The sequence below is a fragment of the Eucalyptus grandis genome, chromosome 9, assembly GCF_016545825.1.
Source record: "Eucalyptus grandis isolate ANBG69807.140 chromosome 9, ASM1654582v1, whole genome shotgun sequence".
Lineage (NCBI taxonomy): Eukaryota > Viridiplantae > Streptophyta > Magnoliopsida > Myrtales > Myrtaceae > Eucalyptus > Eucalyptus grandis.
The window spans coordinates 34380099-34399076 of NC_052620.1; the positions used below are offsets into that span (position 1 = coordinate 34380099).

Here is an 18978-nt window from a genome sequence, read left to right on the forward strand (position 1 = left end):
CGACCACGGGTCATTTGTACTAAAAATCTCTGAAAACTACCCGGTAGCCTAGGTCACGCTAAAAACGCGCCAAATGGAAATTAACTGCGAATTCAAGTCCGATTTCAGAAATTGAAGTTTCTGTCATGTCACAATAAATTCTAGGAGTGTCGACTCAGTCTCAGAAGATTTTTCTAACAACCGGGACTTTTTGGTAAAAAGTCGACTTGAGACCGTTTTTTGTTCAATTAGGACCTGGGATTATTTTTTGTCACAAAATTGAGATGCAAGATGGATTCTTGGGTGATGAAAAATAGCAATTGAGGCATTAAAGTATCAACTGAAATTGTAAAGGGCAAATGAGGTTGAATTGAAGTAGACCAAGCATCCAATTGAAGCCAATTGGTGCCAAATTCGTAGCTCCCCCTTCCCCCTAGCCAAATGGACCATTTCTTGGGTTGTATGGGATGTTTTGGTGGCTCATTTACAGCCATGGATTCTTGGCTTCATGGACAAGCAAAGGAGGGGACAAATGGGTGAAATAAGTGAGCAAGTGGAGCCATTGTCTCCCCTCAATCCTATCCCTTCTCTTCCTCCCTCTTTGATCTGCCGAAACCCCCATCTCCCTCCATCCTTGTGCTGCTCGACCAAGAGGAACCAGCATAAGAGAAGCCAGCCCATCGCACGCCAAGCCGCCGTCGGAATCGCGCTGCTTGACGCCATCCGCCTTTACCCGCACCTAGCCACGCGAACCGTCGACCCCTTGCAGCTCTGTCCAGCCATCCAAGCCTCTGTTTAGTTGCTACAAGTGGCTGAGGAAGCCTCCCCGAGTCGCCGCCGCTTCCAGCAAGCGAAAAGTGGGTATCACAGCCACTTTTAGGCCTGTTTTGAGGTGCTTGTGGGCCTCGGAGAAAAGTGGGTTCCCGACGTTTCAATTTGAACGGATTGTTAAACGAGTAAGTTTTGCTCACTAATCCCTTATTAGTATATTAATGATGCTTAGAGGTTGATTAGATTTAATTAAGTGCAATTAGGTGGATATATTAGATTAGAGTAATTAAATTAGAGACTTATTGATGCATGTTAGGCAAATGGTTAGTGTACTTAGCAAGTAGACAAGTCCTATTATTTATTGAACGAGTCTTGGAAATTTTCCGGGCTTGTCTTGGCTTCCAATTAGGCATTACGGGCCTAAATTGGGTTTATTGTATTTATTTGATAATTTTGGAATTATTTATTTATTTATTTATTTTTCGAAAATTAGGCGGGATAGCCGACGAATCGGAATTTTATGCGATCATTGTGGTGCAGTCCATTTATTTATTTGAGCGTTGTTGATTTGTGTCGAATTGAATTAATCGTGATTAAAAGATTTTATTTCTAAATTAATTAATTTTAGAAAATTACCAAGCGTCGATTCACAACGTCAAAAGTCTATTTTTGTATTGCTAAAAGGAGTGGGTGAATAAAAAGGAAATTATTATATTTTGGTTAAGGCCGACCGTGTGCCCACACACGTGTACTTTTATCAAGAATGATGAAAAGAGTAAAATTGAGCGTGTCTTTGGAACAAAAATACTATAACGGCTCGATGATTTGTATGTCATCTGGAGAATTGCATGTATACCGGCTCGGTGACTTTATATGTCATTTTGAGATAGTACGGTGTGATAAGTTGTATATATACTGGCTCAGTAACTCTATATGTCATCTTGAGACAGTACGGTATGATAAATTGTGTATATACCATCTCGGTGACTCTATATGTCATCTTGAGACAGTACGATATGATAAATTGTGTGTATACCGGCTCGGTGACTCTATATGTCATCTTGAGATAGGACAATATGATCTACCGGCTCGGTGACTCTACAGGTTATCTTGAGATAGTACGGTATGATATACCAACTCGATAAATCTACATATCATCTTGAGACAGTACAATATGATATTGATATAATGGTTCGATGGCTTTATATGTCATCTGGAGAAAGAATAGTATACTAAATTAACTCGATGAAATGTATGTCATCTTAGAGAATGGATAGTATATTAGTTATTGGCCTCTGGGGCAAGCTGCTGTCTATATATCACCTAGGATGAGTAGTCTTAGATGTTGATCAGACTTATAGATAGTATGGAATGGGCTGACCAAGAGATGCTCATGATGACATGTAATCGACTAGGTCGATTGATCGACAGTTTGATCGCAATTGATCGGTTGATGTGGTTGTCAATATTTATTGATTGAACTGACGTGCAGGTAGGGACTAAAGCCAAGGTAAGTTCTCTGACCCGTGTTGTGCTTAGGTAGCCTCTAGAGTGTATTAGCTTCCTAATCGGGTTTTAAGGGGTAGAACTTGCTGAGACATTGTCTCACTGGTTATTGAATAATCATTTTCAGATCCCTAGATAGCGGTCACGAAGGACCGGAAGCCCTGGAGTCTAGGGAGGTGGAGATCGAAGGATCGGCAATGTGTCAAACTAGTGGGTCATAGAACCATTACCTTTTGTGGAGCCGATAGATTTTGTAAACAGCCTGTTGTTGTAAATAAACAAGTTTGTTTAAAAAAAAGGTTTTTTCGGGTTGTGAAAATTTGGAGTCTTACTTTCTTATCCTATTGTTTTATTGTCTGGGGATTATTTATATGCTTCCGCATGCGTATATTAAATGAATGAGTTGGTGATGCGTCCTAGGACGTTGCTATTAATCTACCAAGAGGGATGAGCACGTGCTCAGAGGATCGGGGCATGATATGGATTCTCCTCTAGCAATATATGAGCCCCTTTTTGGCGTATTCTCCAATGAGGTGAACGAGTTTTCTCCTTGTACTTTCAGAACCTGTAAGAAGGAAGAATAGAAAACTCTCTCTTTTTTGTGGCCGTATGTATCCATGTGCGTGGCCCCCTACTATCGTGTCTTGTCTCTAGCGAGTCTTCTTTTATAGGTCAAGAACGGGGTTTTTTAAAAGTATTTTGTTTCCTTTTTTCAATTTTTCCTATATACCCACACCAGATTCAAACTTCCTTTCTCAATATGCATGAAAATTATTTTGCTCGCCCATAACCCCCCGAATATATTGAGATATATGCTCCTATGTGCAATATTCTCTATTATCTTTTAATATTTCTTCTGAAATCTTCCATTCTGTTATGAAATATATCTCTCAGTATGTATATTGCATGAATATATGAAAGATTAACCGAATATATCAAATCATCATTTCTCATAAGTCAATTTTCGGTCTTCAGAGAATAGCAGACTTGGGCTAATTTCCTCTCGCCGCGGGCTTAATCCAACTCGTCTAATTAAAGTTTAGAACCATCAAGTCAAACTCATCCATCACTGGTCCAATGCAAATGCAATAAAAAAATATACTCCTAAAACTATATGTTATGCAATTTAATATTTTTGTTTAGGGGTTAAAATTAATCCCTAATTTTTAATGCAATAAGTGAATGATCAGATTGTCAAAATTTAAGTGTCAACACATATGTATATCTTTTGTAATATAAATTGAAATCCATGACCTTCACTTCTTGAGACGTATGTCGTGCGCTCGCCATTATTGTCAAAGCTTTAACCCTAACGGGGCTTTAAAAAAGAACATGGAAAGAAACACTGTATAAATGGCAAAAGAAACATTGGCCTCAAAAAGACTAAAAATATATCAAATGCTTTGATTCTAAATATGAAGTCCTAAACGACGACTCATATTTTATGTGGCAGAAAGTAAGCGATCAAATAATAATAAAGATGGAACAAGAAAATAAATTAAATACTAAATTTACGTGGTTCAATCATAGTGACCTATGTCCAATAGGAGAGTAATAATGAATTTATTATAGATAAAGCGAAACAACACTATCGGGATTTCCAAAGCTTCAATTTCACCTAATAGCCCATGCATTGATTAGCTCCACAAGTTCTTGCGAAATAATTTCTCAATCTCACAAAGAAATTAAACAAATTTTAAACTCACAAGATTTAAGCTTTGCTGATGCCAAATTTTTAATCGACGTTTTAATAAAAGGTAAAGTGTTGGGATTAGAATTTTTGTGACAGGACCATTTTATTGATCAAAAAGTGTTGTTTTTCATTTCTTGTTCATTGGCCCCATCATTTATGGGTAGTTTCTTAACCATATTTATCGAAAATTCAAAAAGTCAAAAGTGGGTCAACCTTTTGACCAAAAAGTTACTTTGGGAAAATTATCTAAAAAGTCCTAAATCTATTGCAGTTTTGCCAATTCAGTCCTAAACATTTTAACTTTGCCAATTGAGTCATAAACCTTTTAATTTCTTACCAATTAAGTCCATCCAGCCAATTTTGGCCAGAAAATGCTAACATGGACGCCGGCAGTGCCACGTAGGACTGTCGGAGCTTACGTGGACAATTTTTAATAATTTTTTAATTTTTTAATTTTTTAATTTTTTAATTTCTTTCTGTTTTTTTTCCTTTTTTTTTTTTTCTTTTTGGCCTTTTCCGGTGGCCGGCCATCGGCCATAGGCGACGGCCGACCACCGGCCAAAGCCGGCCGACTAGCCTCGCCCACCACGGGCGAGGCCCGGCCGGGTGACGGCGACACCGAGCGAGGCCGCCCGGCCCCGGTGAGGGCCGGCCTTGCCGAGATCTAGCGAGGGGAGCCCTCGCCGTGGCGAAGTCGGCCTCGCCTGCACCAGATCTGGCAAGGCTGGCCGGGGCGAGGGCCAGCCTCGCCCAGATCCGGTGCGGGCGAGGATGACGCTCGCCCCGCAAGGGCAAGCCACCCGGCGAGGGCTCCCCTCGCTAGATCGGGCGAGGCCGGCCATCGCCGGGGCCAGGGCGGCCTCGCCCGGCCGGGCCTCGCCTGTGGTGGGCAAGGCCAGCCAACCGGCTGTGGCCAGTGGCCGTGGCCGGCCACCGAAAAGGCCAAAAAGAAAAAAAAATTAAAAAATTATTAAAATTATTAAAAATTATCCACGTCGGCACCGGTAGTCCTACATGGCACCACCGGCGTCCACATCAGCATTTTCCGGCCAAAATTGGCCAGATGGACTTAATTGGCAAGAAGTGAAAAGGTTTAGGACTCAATTGGCAAAGTTAAAAGGTTTAGAATCAATTGGCAAACTGTAATAGGTTTAGGACTGAATTGGACAATTGTCCCAAGTTACTCCCGAGTCAAAATTTCATATTTTATACAAAAAGTTCTTCATTTTGGCCAAAAAAGATTTAAAAAATCAAAATTTTGACCATAAATCGGCCTCTTAGTGATTAATCACTAAAATGTTGACTTTTAATTAAACTTTTGACCAAAAATTTTGAAAAAATTGAAAACTCGCAAATCACTTTATTTTAGCTTCAATTTGAATTTGGCCACAAAAATTTCACAAAAATCGATTAAGAATATATTTTTTCGATTTTTTTGGATTTAGGTTTGGAATCAATAAAAAAATAAAATTATTCTCTTTTTAGTCATATTTTGACTTAGCTTCTTTTATGACATTTGATCTAGATGTCATTTTAAATCTACTCGTGCAACCAATTTTGTGGTTTGGCATATTGAGGCAAAAATTTCAATTTTTAGCCCTAATAAGGGGTTCCAGTTGATTCTTCATGATTGACAATATTGTACCTCTAATCAACTAGTTTTCTCAAGGTGAATTCAAATCTGGGGTCAATTTTGGTTAATTGACTTGGGAACTTTCCAATTTGATGGATTTAGCTTTCTTGAACTTTGGAAAATCAAGCTAATGAGCTTCAATTGATGCAATTCAAGTTGATCCATTTTAGACTAAGATTTAATTTGATAAATTGAGGTTCAATTTCATCATTGACTCTAAATTTATTTTTGACATAAAGTTCGTGCCATCATTCTAATGTCAATTTGAATGCATTAAGCCATCATGAGTGTAGTTAATTAAATCAATTGATATTTTGTTGTATCAATTGAAGTTAATTTTGATCAATTTGGTTTTTGAGGACGGAAATTGCATGAATTGCGCTGATTGACAAGGAATTTTGAATTTCGATCAAGTTGAATAAGTACCAAAAGTCTACAGATCATATTTAATAAATAAAAAATTTATAAACCACATTGCATATTATGTTAAAGTTGAGAGATCACATTAAACAAATTAAAAATTTAAGAATTGCATTGTACATTATACCATAATTCAATAACCATCCGTGCCATTATAAGTCAATTCAAACTTTGAAGCTAGCAAATGGGATTGAACACCGGAGAGATGTAGACTTTTTCTGAATTGGGATGCCTGCACCATAACTTAATTTTAGCTACGGAGTAATATAATATTCTGCCACTTGTTAAGTTGACTATAATTGCAAGTAATATTTTTCAAGTCACTTCCAAAATAAAAAGAAAACAAAAACTACACATTTTAATAAAACCACTTACCTCAAATGGTAAATTTCAAGTTTTAAAAGCTTATTTAATAAGATTAAATTTTAAGTTAACACCTTCCTTATATAATTATCATTTTTGTCGTATTAGTGAAAATGCCGGCTGAGGAAGCAATGAAGCTACAATGAATGAGACGTTGTCTCATTATTATTATTTTTTCCCACATGCTAGAAAAGTCTACCTTCTAATCTTGAATGCCATTAATTCAAGAAAGAGTAGTAGTTAGAGTGAACAACATTTCTTTAATCTATACACATTAATCTAAACTTATATCCACCAATCAATGGACTTCATTAACGGGAGAACTTTGAAAATTAAACTTCACGTTGAGAAAGAGTAAAATGCCAAGTCAACTTTGTTTTTGATCGTACATATGTACTTGATTGATGAGAGAAATCAATTTAAGGGAAAAGGGCTCATTCCCTTTAAAAATTCTTAATCTTAGGTTTAGTCTTAATTTTGCTTTAAAATTTTTTTTTTGTCTCCTAAAAAATTCTCTAACTTTACTCTAGTCCAAAATCTGCTCCCATTCCCGAAAATTGTCACCAATTTCTTCAATATTATTAACATGAAAAGGTTGCTATTGTTAATTAAAAGGTGAGGGTTTTGATGAAAGTAGGTTTTGATTATAAACTTCTAATTGATTTTGATGTTGATAATTTTGAGCAAACTAGTGGCGATTTTTTGACATGTGGGCAAATTAGATACTAGAGTGAAAGTTAGGGATTTTTTACAAGAAAAAAGAAAAAGTTCTAGGTAAAATTGGGATTGAACCTAAAGTTTTAGGTGTTTTGGGTAATTGGACCATTAGGAAAAAAATTTAAAATAAAATTCCATATGTAAAGCTCAACACACATTGAGTATATATATATATAAGGGATCGATCAACATAATTACTAGTTATGAAAGTAGAATTCGAACACACAACAGAGAATTCAATAGAGACAATGACGTACCGTTCTAAACAAATTCTTTATTCCCCACGCGAACAACCTCGACGAGCTAATAATCTCTAGCAAGAAACGACAAGCCCCGTGGACTTTGCTATTCTTGCTATTCAGTTGGTGGACAGCGATGTCTCACCAGAAGAGAGAATGGCATATTGGCATTACTTCACTTTGCTTGATTTATTCATGAATTGTTGGCTTTTGTCTTAGCCTCCTCTCATTCTCCTATTTAATATCTAGGCGCATCGAGCTGTTGCATCATATTCTATAGCTAAAAATCCAATTTTCACGATATATAAAAAGAAAATCTCTCTTATTCTAATCAGTCCACGGGGAAATTTGGTAAGTGATTAGAGATATGCCAACGTATGGTTTTTATAATATATTCATGCATACGTCTTTTGTAATATGAAATATATATTTTTGGGAAAATGACACATAGAGTCTATGAATATTTGGCTTAATATGCAATGTGGTCCATGAACTTATAATTTGTTCAATGTAGTTCCTAGCCTTTTGATACATGTTCATTTTAGTCCTTAGAGTATATGAAAATGTTCAATGTTGTCCATAATCTTGAATTAATAAGAGGATTGCCTTAAACATTTTTACATAGTTGAAGGTGTTATGGCTAGATCTATCACCTAGAGAGAGGTGAATAGGTGATATTGCGGAAATTAAAAGAATTTAAAACTAATATTGCAAAGGTACAACGTCCGGTGATAGAAAATGTTATGGGCATATCTTATCAGTGTGCAATTAACTCTATCACAAATAAAATAAGAGAGTAAGGGATAGAAAATTGCACACAAACGATTATAGTGGTTTGGCGTTGACAAGCTTACGTTCACTTTCCCACGCTAACAGCCTACTGGTTGGATTCTACTATAAAAATCAATCAGAGGTTAGAAAATCTGAGTAATGATTACTCAAGTTCGTGTGAATAACTCCTCACACACTCTCAACCTCTAAGTGATTACATAATATTGCGCACAAAGACGAATGTATTTGATTGGAAACACTCTTCAAACTTTCAAATTATAAGCTTTGATTCTCTTATGTTGTGTTTTTCCTTTTAGCTTCAATACCTCATTTGATGCTCCTCCTTGTTTAAGCTGACCATTAGATATATCTCTAGGAGGATTATCCATCCAATCTACTTGTTGGCCCAGATCTTGCTTAGAAGATTTGATCGCTTTGAGCTTGCCAAGGATAAAGCTTCTCATTGATTCTGCTGCTCATATAGCAGTTTGGGAATTCACAAGTCAAGTACTTCAATTTGAAAAAAAAATGCTTCATCTTAAGTCCAACGTTCTAGGAAATCCAAATATTAGAATACATAAAAATAGTAATAACTATTGTAAATACATTACAAAAGATTAGAAGACATGCAAGCATTGTCCTTAAGGATAATTTTGTCTCTCGTAGTACAAAACTTGGTACATAAGACTTCAACAGCTATCCTCTTAAGATGTAACATACTTTCTTCTATATTCCATATTGAATATTAGAAAGAACGGAACAATGTTATGTGTATAACCCAGCAAAAAGAAAAGGAAAGATATGACAACATAGTGCATCTTCAAAGATTGTAGTTTGAAAATATTTAAACAAGAGAAAGAGAGAGCCATTAGGAGACCGTCATGAATCAATTGGTAATTAAAATGATGACCATTATTAAATTATGAAGAGTTTATGAAGTAATAAATCAAAAGTTATAAAGTCATTAGACGACTGTTATATGTCTGTTAGGGCCGTTGTTAAACCATTACAAATTGGTGACTTTATTGACAATCTAATTTTTTATAAATATTATGGTCGTAATTTCTAATAAATATTTCAAAACTATTGAAATATCTAACAATCCTCCACATATTTCAAAAATTTTGAAAAGAAAAAATAGAATAATGTTGGGTTATTGGAGACTATTGCATCAAAACTGATGCTTGTTAGGCTATGGACCGGCCATAGGAAAAATGAAATATAATTCACGAAAATCATTGGTGAAGTTTGAAACTTCTATGAACCAAGACTTTCTTTTTGTGAATTATAATTTTCATCAATCACATTACACTCTCACAAACTTTGTTGTTCAAATGCAGTTTTGCGCTAATATGCCATGTGCATGCTTAGTTTATTCCTAAGTACTTTAGAGATTATCGTCAATAATTCTCATAGGAGCAGCCTCGATTCCATCACGTCTATTCTGTAGCTTAATACACCACTAGCAATGATTATGGAATTTTATTAAGAGCTTAGTTCAACCTCTTTTTCTTTATAGTTTTGCGCTATTTTCATCTTATGAGAAACACAATTTTTTTTTTTTGGTAAAGTATAAACACAAAATTTTTAATAGTGCACTAGATCAACAAATGATTTGTTATTACCCATATGAACATAATTCATGGGATTGCCAATCACATAGGTTGGGTTACCATCACTGTTGATTTTCTTCAATTGGCTTGATTCCATTCCCCTCGATGTATAGTCAGAGGATTGGCCAAAATTAATTCTGACTTAACATAATCGATCAATATAAATCCTTTTTTTTAAGGAATTATTTTACAACATCATGTCTTAGCCTAACATCTCTTTTTACCATTGAAAGTTCCATTCTTTGCAATGGCTATTGCCTTTTGGCAATCACAGTGTCTAGACATAGGTGTCGTTTCATTTCCATAGGAAACATACGATATGAAATTTCTCAACTACTCAGCCTTAATTTTAATGAGTTTGAGAAATTTTTCTTCTTCCCAAGAACTTGAGTAGTTACTCAGTCACCAATATAAATATTTTCTTCTCCTTCCTTACTAGAGGTTAGGAGGATAAAGCATTATGTTTTTAGCATATATGCCTAGTAGCACTTGAGTCTAATTTCAATTCTTTTGCATTTGCCAAAATATTAGCTTGGAAAATGACTATTATAATTACATCATTAGATCATCTGTTTCAATCAAGTCAAATTTTGGTTTAGTAGGATTGTCATTTCTTCTATAATTTTGTTTGGCTGATTTCAAAGTTACATCATCTCTACCAAGGGAAAACACATATCTTATAGTGGATTTTGTCTCATATGAATTCGAGATCTAGTTATCTTTTTAATACAACAAAAAATTCACTATGTATGATGACCTAATTTATGGTTCCTCAAATAATATTAAAATCCAATCCAAGAACACCTTCACCAATTTATTTCTAAGTCAAAATTGACGTGTTCAAGCTTGTGGTGATTTCATAGGTCTGATATGTTGGTTTTGAGGTCTTGTTTTGAGCCTGACTCGGGCATCATGCACCTTGTCAACCACGGGATCCCAAATGACCTAATCGAGTGTGTCAAGAAGGGTGGGGAGGTGTTCTTCAACCTCCCGATCAAGGAGAACGAGAAGTATGCCAATGACCAAGGCTCCGAGAAGGTGGGACGCGGGGAGAAAAATAGAGGAAGCATCATTTGGTTTTGATGTCCTTCTTCTCTAAGAAAGAAAGAGAAAAAGCTTTGAATAAAAACAAAGGAAGCATCATTTGGGTTCAGCGTTGTTCTTCTTTGAGAGAGAAAGAGAAAAAGACTTGAAAATTGAAGTGAGAAGAAAGAAACTTTCAAGCAAGAGTTTAGTATTTACTACCTTGCCCCTTTTTTTTTGCCACCAAGCTGAGCCAAGCCAAGCCACCCAATCGAGAAACAAAACCTTTATATTTTCCAGCAGGTCCCACTCATAGGACACGTGTCAAAATTTGAGTGGCACATGCGCGCCACGTCAGTGGATGAAATGATGCGCTCATACCATTAAATATTTTCTCGAAGTTTGGATATTCTCAAATGTCATCCAAAAGTCATTCCATTATCTTTGTTTTTGAATCACTTTGCCTTTATCCTAGGAATCAAGTTTAGCATGCCTTTATCCTAAGAACTGAGTTTAGCAGGTCCTTCAAGACTCTTTCCTCTTTTGTTTGTATGTCCTATCTTTTTCAATCTTCCGCACCATATTCCATGACTTCACATTCACTAGCTCTCTCTCTCTCCCTTCCTTGCCTTGGAAGAATTCCATGAGTTCCCTTGCATTGATCCTCTACTTTCTAAATTCACATTCCCAAATGCAATTTAAATTGCCTTCCCATTCCCTTCCCCAACTTCACTTCCAACCCTATCTCTTTCCAACTCTCTCTTTCCACTCGAAAAGACAAAAAAACATCGATATCGACTCACTAGCTCCATTCCAATCGTCCTTGTCCTCATCCTAAGTCTTCATTAAATTCGTCCCCATAAAAATCTCGTTCCCTTTGAGATCCCATCAATAGTAGACCCTTTGAATCGGGATCGAGAAAGAAGCCCGCGAGCAATCAGTTTTTGGTGTTTTGATAGCAACCCAATCATACCTTACAAGAGTTTTTTTCAGTCCTCAGGTTCGACTTTCCTAGTTCACTGTAATAATCCATTTCCTTCTTTTTCTCCTCTTTCTCTGGCGAGTCATCTTCAATCAAAAAAAGAGAGAAATATTTGCTAAACGTGCATAACAACCTGCCAACCAGCAAACAAATAGAAAATTCAATTATGGGGATCTCCTTTAGTTTTGATTCCCCTCCTTTTCCTCCTTTCGCGGCAACGGTGGCGGTGGAGGCGACGGTGGAGGCAAAGGCGGCGGCGGTAGCGACGGCGGAGGTGGCGTTGGTGAAGGTGGCGGAGGCGGAGGTGGCAGAGGCGAAGGCGGCGGCAGCAGAGGTGGCGTCAGAGGTGGCGGAGGCGAAGGCGGCAACGAAGGAGGCGGCAGCGGCGGAGGCGAATGAGGCAGCGGTGAAGGCGGCGGTGACGGCAGTAGAGGCGGCGTCAAAGGCAGTGTCGGCAAAGGTGGCGGAGGAGGTGGCAAAGGTAGCATCGGCGAAGGAGGCAGCGGCAGCGGAGGCGGAGGCGGTGGTGGCGAAGGCGGCGAAGGCAGTGGAGGTGGCGGCGGAGAAGGCGGCGGCGGCAAAGGCGAAGGCGGTGATGGTGGCGGCGGTGGAGGCGGTGGCATTAGCGGCATCATTTTGCTTCGTCTTCCAACGCTAACAACCTATTGGCATATCTTATTAGTGTGCAATTAACTCCATCACAAATAAAATAAGAGAGTAAGGGATAGAAAATTGCGCACAAACGATTATAATGGTTTAACGTTAACAAGCTTACGTCCACTCTCTCATGCTAACAACCTATTGGCTGGATTCTACTATAAAAATCAATTAGATGTTAGAAAATCTGAGTAATGATTACTCAAGTTCGTGTGAATAACTCCTCACACACTCTCAACCTCTAAATGATTACATAATATTGCACACAAAGACGAATGTATTTGATCGGAAACACTCTTCAAACTTTCAAATTATAAGCTTTGATTCTCTTATGTTGTGTTTTTCCTTTTAGCTTCAATACCTCATTTGATGCTCCTCCTTGTTTAAGTTGACCATTAGATATATCTCTAGGAGGATTATCCAACCAATCTACTTGTTGGCCCAGATCTTGCTTAGAAGATTTGATCGCTTTGAGGTTGTCAAGGATAAAGCTTCTCATCAATTCTGCTGCTCATATAGCAGTTTGGGAATTCACAAGTCAAGTACTTCAATTTGAAAAAAAAATGCTTCATCTTAAGTCCAACGTTCTAGGAAATCCAAATCTTCAAGAGATATTTTGGAAAACTTTCCTTTGGAACTCCTTATAAATGCTAAGAAATCCAATCAATTGCCACTAACCTTTGCACGAGTATATTGACTCATTCCTAACCATTTGACAGAATATATATGGAAGGAAATAATTAAGTCATAACTTCGGTTCTAATTGATAAGTCACATCCCATCAGATTTTCTATCCGAAAAATATTGATCAAAATTACTTAGAGTTTACGTCTATTCTTTACTTGTTTAAGAAATAAAATATATATATAAAGCAATTCTCGGTCCGATTTCCACTTGGAAGCGAGGAATTAGACCGAAAATCCCCATTTTAATTTGATGGGACTGACTCCCAAACAAGCGTCCCTAGAACCGTCTATATATGCTCATATATAGACGGTTCATCTTAAGTCCAACGTTCTAGGAAATCCAAATCTTCAAGAGATATTTTGGAAAACTTTCCTTTGGAACTCCTTATAAATGCTAAGAAATCCAATCAATTGCCACTAACCTTTGCATATATTGACTCATTCCTAACCATTTGACAGAATATATATGGAAGGAAATAATTAAGTCATAACTTCGGTTACGATTGATAAGTCACATCCCATCAGATTTTCTATCCGAAAAATATTGATCAAAATTACTTAGAGTTTACGTCTATGCTTTACTTGTTTAAGAAATAAAATATATATATAAAGCAATTCTCGGCGGTCCGATTTCCACTTGGAAGCAGGAATTAGACCGAAAATCCCCAGTTTTAATTTGATGGGACTGACTCCCAAACAAGCGTCCCTAGAACCGTCTATATATGCTCACCCCTACTCATCACGGGAGGGGTGCTGTCGCGGAAAAAGGAGGCTTGCGTGCTTCGGAACGTACCCGCGCAAAAGATTCTGGATGAAGTTTCGATTGCTTGATGTGGTGGCGTCGAGCACGGATGCACACTGGATCTACATTGTTCGCCTCGTGTGGACGATAAAGGGGGGACGATACGTGAATAGCAGGGATCCAACCGATGGGGTCGGTGTTGACGCTTTTGCCAGCTGCGCCTGGTCCCATCGGCACTCGGGACCCGACACCTTTACTTCACATCTCGAGAAGGAACGTACTCTGTTTTATGTCGTCCACGAAATTGTCCACTTGCGGTAACCTTTGTAAATTGCAAAGAGAGAGGAGCTTCCTCTCTCCTTTTGTTTCGGATGGAGACCAATGGCCCCTCGGTTTGCCTCGGATCTCGACACTTGTCCACTCAATCGAACGAAAGAATTCTTGATAACGAGCGAAAGCCGGGTAATTGTGGTGCTATTAACACCCTTTTTTCCTCTCGGTCCGGCGGGCATATGGTTTTTTCCCCTTTTTCTCTTCACGGAATCAGTTGAATCATTCCTTTGCTCCGAAGCCACTCCACAGACTTTTCACTCGCTCATCAACCCAATCGTTTGCAAAGCCCCTTTTGGAGGCCTTATGCATCCTCACCCCAACCAGCCTGCTAAATCAGTGGCCTCAAGTAGTTGAGGAAGAATGTAGAGTCTATCCATCCGGGACTGTATAGAAAAAATCAACAATTTGGAAAATGTTTTTCTAATTTTTAAGCATTTTCTAAGGTTTTCATTGTCAGTAACAACAACCGATTCCCCTCTTACTTGCTATTTTTGAGGGAGCTTTGATGTTTCCAGTGGATTCTTTCCAAATGAACTGAATCGAAACGACCATTAATGGTGGCTCACGACTGAAATAAGACGGTTGGGCGAGCACATCGTGAAGGACTATCAATAATGAGCTCGAGGGCCACGCATGATGGCCAATTAAATTTGGAGAGCGACTTCTTTCAGATTATCCTATTGCCTATCATAAGCTGTCGGTCCATGAAGATGTGTGGCTGGAAGTTAAAGAAGCCAAGATCAAATCAGGTCATAGTCGACAACCACCGAATCAACCAACCATTTATGCAGGCACTAACTGTTATTCATTCAAGAAATGAGGACAAAGGTACTGACGAAATGTTACAGACCATGTAATGCAAAAGTTGATGTCCTGACTGAACAAATAGTAATAAAGCCAGTGTCCCCATGTATTTATATACTGATCCAGATGCAGGATGATTTTCTTGTGCTTTACTTTTGCCTCACAAAACCATGAAGTTCACAGTTTCTGAACTTCACTCAGGAAAAATCCCACCACAGAGCAACACCAGCAGCACCAAGAAGGTGCTGGTGCTTGCCTCGACGACTGTTCTTCTCGCTGCAATCCCCCTTTATTTGTTCATCACCGGCACGCATCTTGGTGCCCCGTCATTTCAGGAGCTGGAGATTGGCAATGGCATTTCGAAAGGAATAGAGCTAGTGGACAGGAGGAGGTGTGATGTATTTAAAGGGCAATGGGTTCATCACCCGAATGCCGCGTACTACACCAACGTGACTTGCCCTCTGATCATCGATCAGCACAACTGCCTGAAGTTTGGGAGACCCAACACCGAGTTCCTGAAGTGGTGGTGGAAGCCCGAGTGCGAGCTGCCCCAGTTCCACGCGGGCCGGTTCTTGGAGATGGCTCGAGGGAAATCGCTCGCATTCGTGGGGGATTCAGTAGGGAGGAATCAAATGCAGTCGCTGCTGTGCCTCCTGGCCAAAGTAAGTGCTGTCCCAGTGTCTTTAATTACTCAGCTTATGCAGCATCTGCATTTGAGGCCTCTTATGGCTGTAGGATTCATCTGCATAGAGAGAATCATGCCTTGAATTATTGGCTGAGGCAAATTAAGTACAAATCAGTAGCTTATAAAACCGAAATCAGCATCAAAGAAGTTGGTTCTCAGCTTCAAAAGATGATCTTTCAGGTGGAAGTTCCTGAGGAAATATCTCACAGATACTCAATAGACACAACATACTTCAAGAGGTGGTACTTCTCAGTTCACAAGTTCACGCTAGCCACCTTCTGGGCTCCATTCCTGGTGAAGTCCAGAGATGCAGAGCCAGATGGTCACTCCTTCAACAACATCATGAGCCTCTACTTGGACGAGCCCGATCTGTCTTGGGCTTCCGAGATCACAGACTTCGACTCCGTTGTCATCTCGGCAGGCCAGTGGTTCTTCCGGCCTCTGATGTACTATGAAAAGCGCGAGGTCATCGGTTGCGGCTCTTGCGAGGTGAACAACGTCACCGACCTCACCAGATTCTACGGTTACCGGATGGCCTTTCGAGCTGCCTTTAGAGAACTCCTGAATCGAAAGGCCTATAAGGGCATGACATTTTTGAGGACGTTCTCTCCTGCGCACTTTGAGAACGGCAGGTGGAACACCGGAGGGAGCTGCGCAAGGACGAGGCCGTTTGCAAGTGGAGAGGCCAAGCTCGAGGGGGAAGATCTGGAGTTCTACTTGACCCAAGTGGAGGAGTTCAGGGCGGCCCAGAGGGAGGGAATCAAGAGGGCCTGACGTTTAGGTTGCTGGACACCACCGAGGCGATGATCCAGAGACCCGACGGGCACCCCAACCGTTTTGGGCATTTGGCGCTGAGGAACGAGACGATGGCCGATTGCGTGCACTGGTGCATGCCGGGTCCTATCGACTTGTGGAACGAGTTCTTGTTTCACATTATGTGGTCGGAGAGTCAAGGATCTCTTCATGGGCAGACGCAGAAGAGTGCGCGACGAGCGAAAACCGCAGATTGGTCATTCTAGACGTAGCAGAATTTATCCAAACCTATTGTTCTGCATTCATCTTATTTGAATTAAACAGTTTGGTTCATGGAAAAGCCATTGCTTGAAATAGAACAAACCGCACGGTCTGTCGTGTGATACTTGACGAGGAGCCTCGGTACGTGCATTTGACTGAATCAATCTGAAGATTAAGTTGCGTGCTAACTGACTTTTTTCAACAAACGCTGCCTCGCCATGGCTAAATTGAATGAGCCTGGTAATGGATGCTGTGGTTGCGCATGTGGTATATGATCGACGTCTTAATCATAACTGCAAGAGAGACTTTGAAGGTACCGACCGAATTCTACCCTATGCGATGCAAAATCTAGTCCTAACAACTGATTGTAGTAATGGCAGCGTCCCTATGCAGGAGTAGTTAATTTCTAGTACTAAACGTTTGCCTCGCTCAGTGGTGAACGTGAAGTTCCCAATCTCTGAGCTTCATTGGGTGAAAATCCCACCACAGAGCACCAACGTCAGCACCGAGAAGGCGCTGTTGCTCATCTCACACTGGTTCTCCTTGCCGCCATCCCTCTGTCGTCATCAGCTCGCTTCCTCATATCCAACGATCTCTGGAGTTGAAAAGAAGAGAGCAAGCACAAAAGAGATGTGATGTGTTTAGAGGAAAATGGCTCGATAATACCAACGGCACGTGCTGCGCTGATGTGACTCGCCCTTTGATCATTGATCAGCCCGACACCGACTTCTTAAAGGGAAGTGGGAATCCCGAAGGGTGCGAGCTGCCTCAGTTTAATGCGGGCCAGTTCTTGGAGATGGTTTGAGGGAAATCGATCAGTGTTTGTCGGGGATCCGGTAGGGAGGAGTCAAATGCAGTCATTGCCATGCCTTCCTGACTGGTGTAAATGCTCTTTCTGGCTAGCACACTCATTTGCAGAGAGACTAATGATTATCAGTTTAACAGAACAAAGCTCAAGGGACACGAATCCGAGTTCTACTTGATCCAAGTAGAGGAGTTCAGGGCGGCCGAGAGGGAGGGAATTGAGAGGGGGTTTAGACATTCAGACTGCTGAATACCGCTGACGCCAGGATCCTTAAACCAATGGACGCCCCAGCCGACACTGGCGGCTATTGGATCGGAACATGATGGTGGCCGACCTAGTCCTATCAACAGTTGGAAGTTCTTGTCTCGTGTTATGAAGTAAAAAAGTCAGAGTTTCCCTTCGGGTCAAAAGAAGAGTGCCTGGTAAGGATGATGGGGGAAAATCAAACCCTTTTCCCTTTCACTCGTACACTAGTAAAGCACACAACATTTCACGTGCAACAGAATTTCACGCGATAAATACATTTGTATATATTAGTAAGATGTACATAGATAACTCACCACCATAATTCTATGACCCATGTGATCCTCAAATTTGGCAACACTAGTTACTCAAGTTTTGCTCTTCAGTCGACTGTTTCCTTGCTGAGCTGAATTGCACGATTCGCCCCTTTTCCTCTTAAAGGGAAGTGAAAGAATATACTAAGGATAGGAGTCTGGACATCCTCAACGATTTTTCCTTTATCCTAGGCATCAAGTTTCAGCAGGTCCTTCAAGGCTCTTTCCTCTCTTGTCCGTATATCCTATCCTACCCTAATTTTTTTATCAATTTTCCTCACCAGCTTCCATGGCATCACGTTCGCTAAGACCTTCCAAAAAACGAACCCCATTCTCTCTCCCTTTCCTTGCCTTTGAAGAATTCTAGGAGTTGTGTCCCCCTCTGCCCGCCTTGATCCTTGCCTCTCACATCCACATTCCCCCAACCGCACTTTAAATTTTGCCTTCCCCAACTTCACTTCCAATCCAATCCCTTCCCAACCCCACCCCCCACTCGAGAAGACAAAAAAAAAAAAAAAAAAATCGATACCAACTCGCCAACTCCATTCACACCGTCCTTGTCCTCATCCTAAGTCTGTCGATTTTCTCCAGGTAAATGCCGCATTCCCTTTTTAATCCCATAAAAAATAGACCCGTCAAAAACTTGAGATAAATCACTTCCTGAAGATTTGATCGTGCACGGTAGAGAGCATCGAAACCTTAGAAAGTTTTTGGTATTTAAAAAATTGAGAAAATTCGGAAAATTAGAAAAAAAAAAAAAAAAAGTTGGGACGTGGGAAAACCATTGGGGAGGCTATTTTATGACACAAACAAAATTTAGGAAGAAGAATGGATTCAATTGGACAAGAAATGATCAGTGAAGTTGCAACCGGACCATGGTCGGTCGGCCCCGATCGATCTCGGATCGATCCGCATGGTGCAGGGATAGATCCCGCTCGACCGGGACCGATCCATGATCGATCCATGCACCAATCGATCCACACGG

At 39.9% G+C, this 18978-nt stretch overlaps 2 protein-coding genes across 2 annotated transcripts; both read left to right on the top strand.

The window, feature by feature from the left end:
• Positions 1-11876: 11876 nt before the first annotated feature.
• LOC104429093 (flagellar radial spoke protein 2-like) lies at positions 11877-12368 on the top strand. Its single transcript, XM_010041994.2, has one exon. It carries the CDS (start codon positions 11877-11879, stop codon positions 12366-12368), a length of 492 nt encoding a protein of 163 aa, XP_010040296.2.
• Positions 12369-14936: 2568 nt separating this feature from the next.
• LOC104429094 (protein trichome birefringence-like 19) lies at positions 14937-16795 on the top strand. Its single transcript, XM_010041995.3, has 2 exons — positions 14937-15594; positions 15798-16795. The coding sequence occupies exons 1-2, from the start codon at positions 15103-15105 to the stop codon at positions 16389-16391; spliced, it is 1086 nt and encodes a 361-aa protein (XP_010040297.2). The 5' UTR covers positions 14937-15102; the 3' UTR covers positions 16392-16795.
• Positions 16796-18978: the final 2183 nt, after the last annotated feature.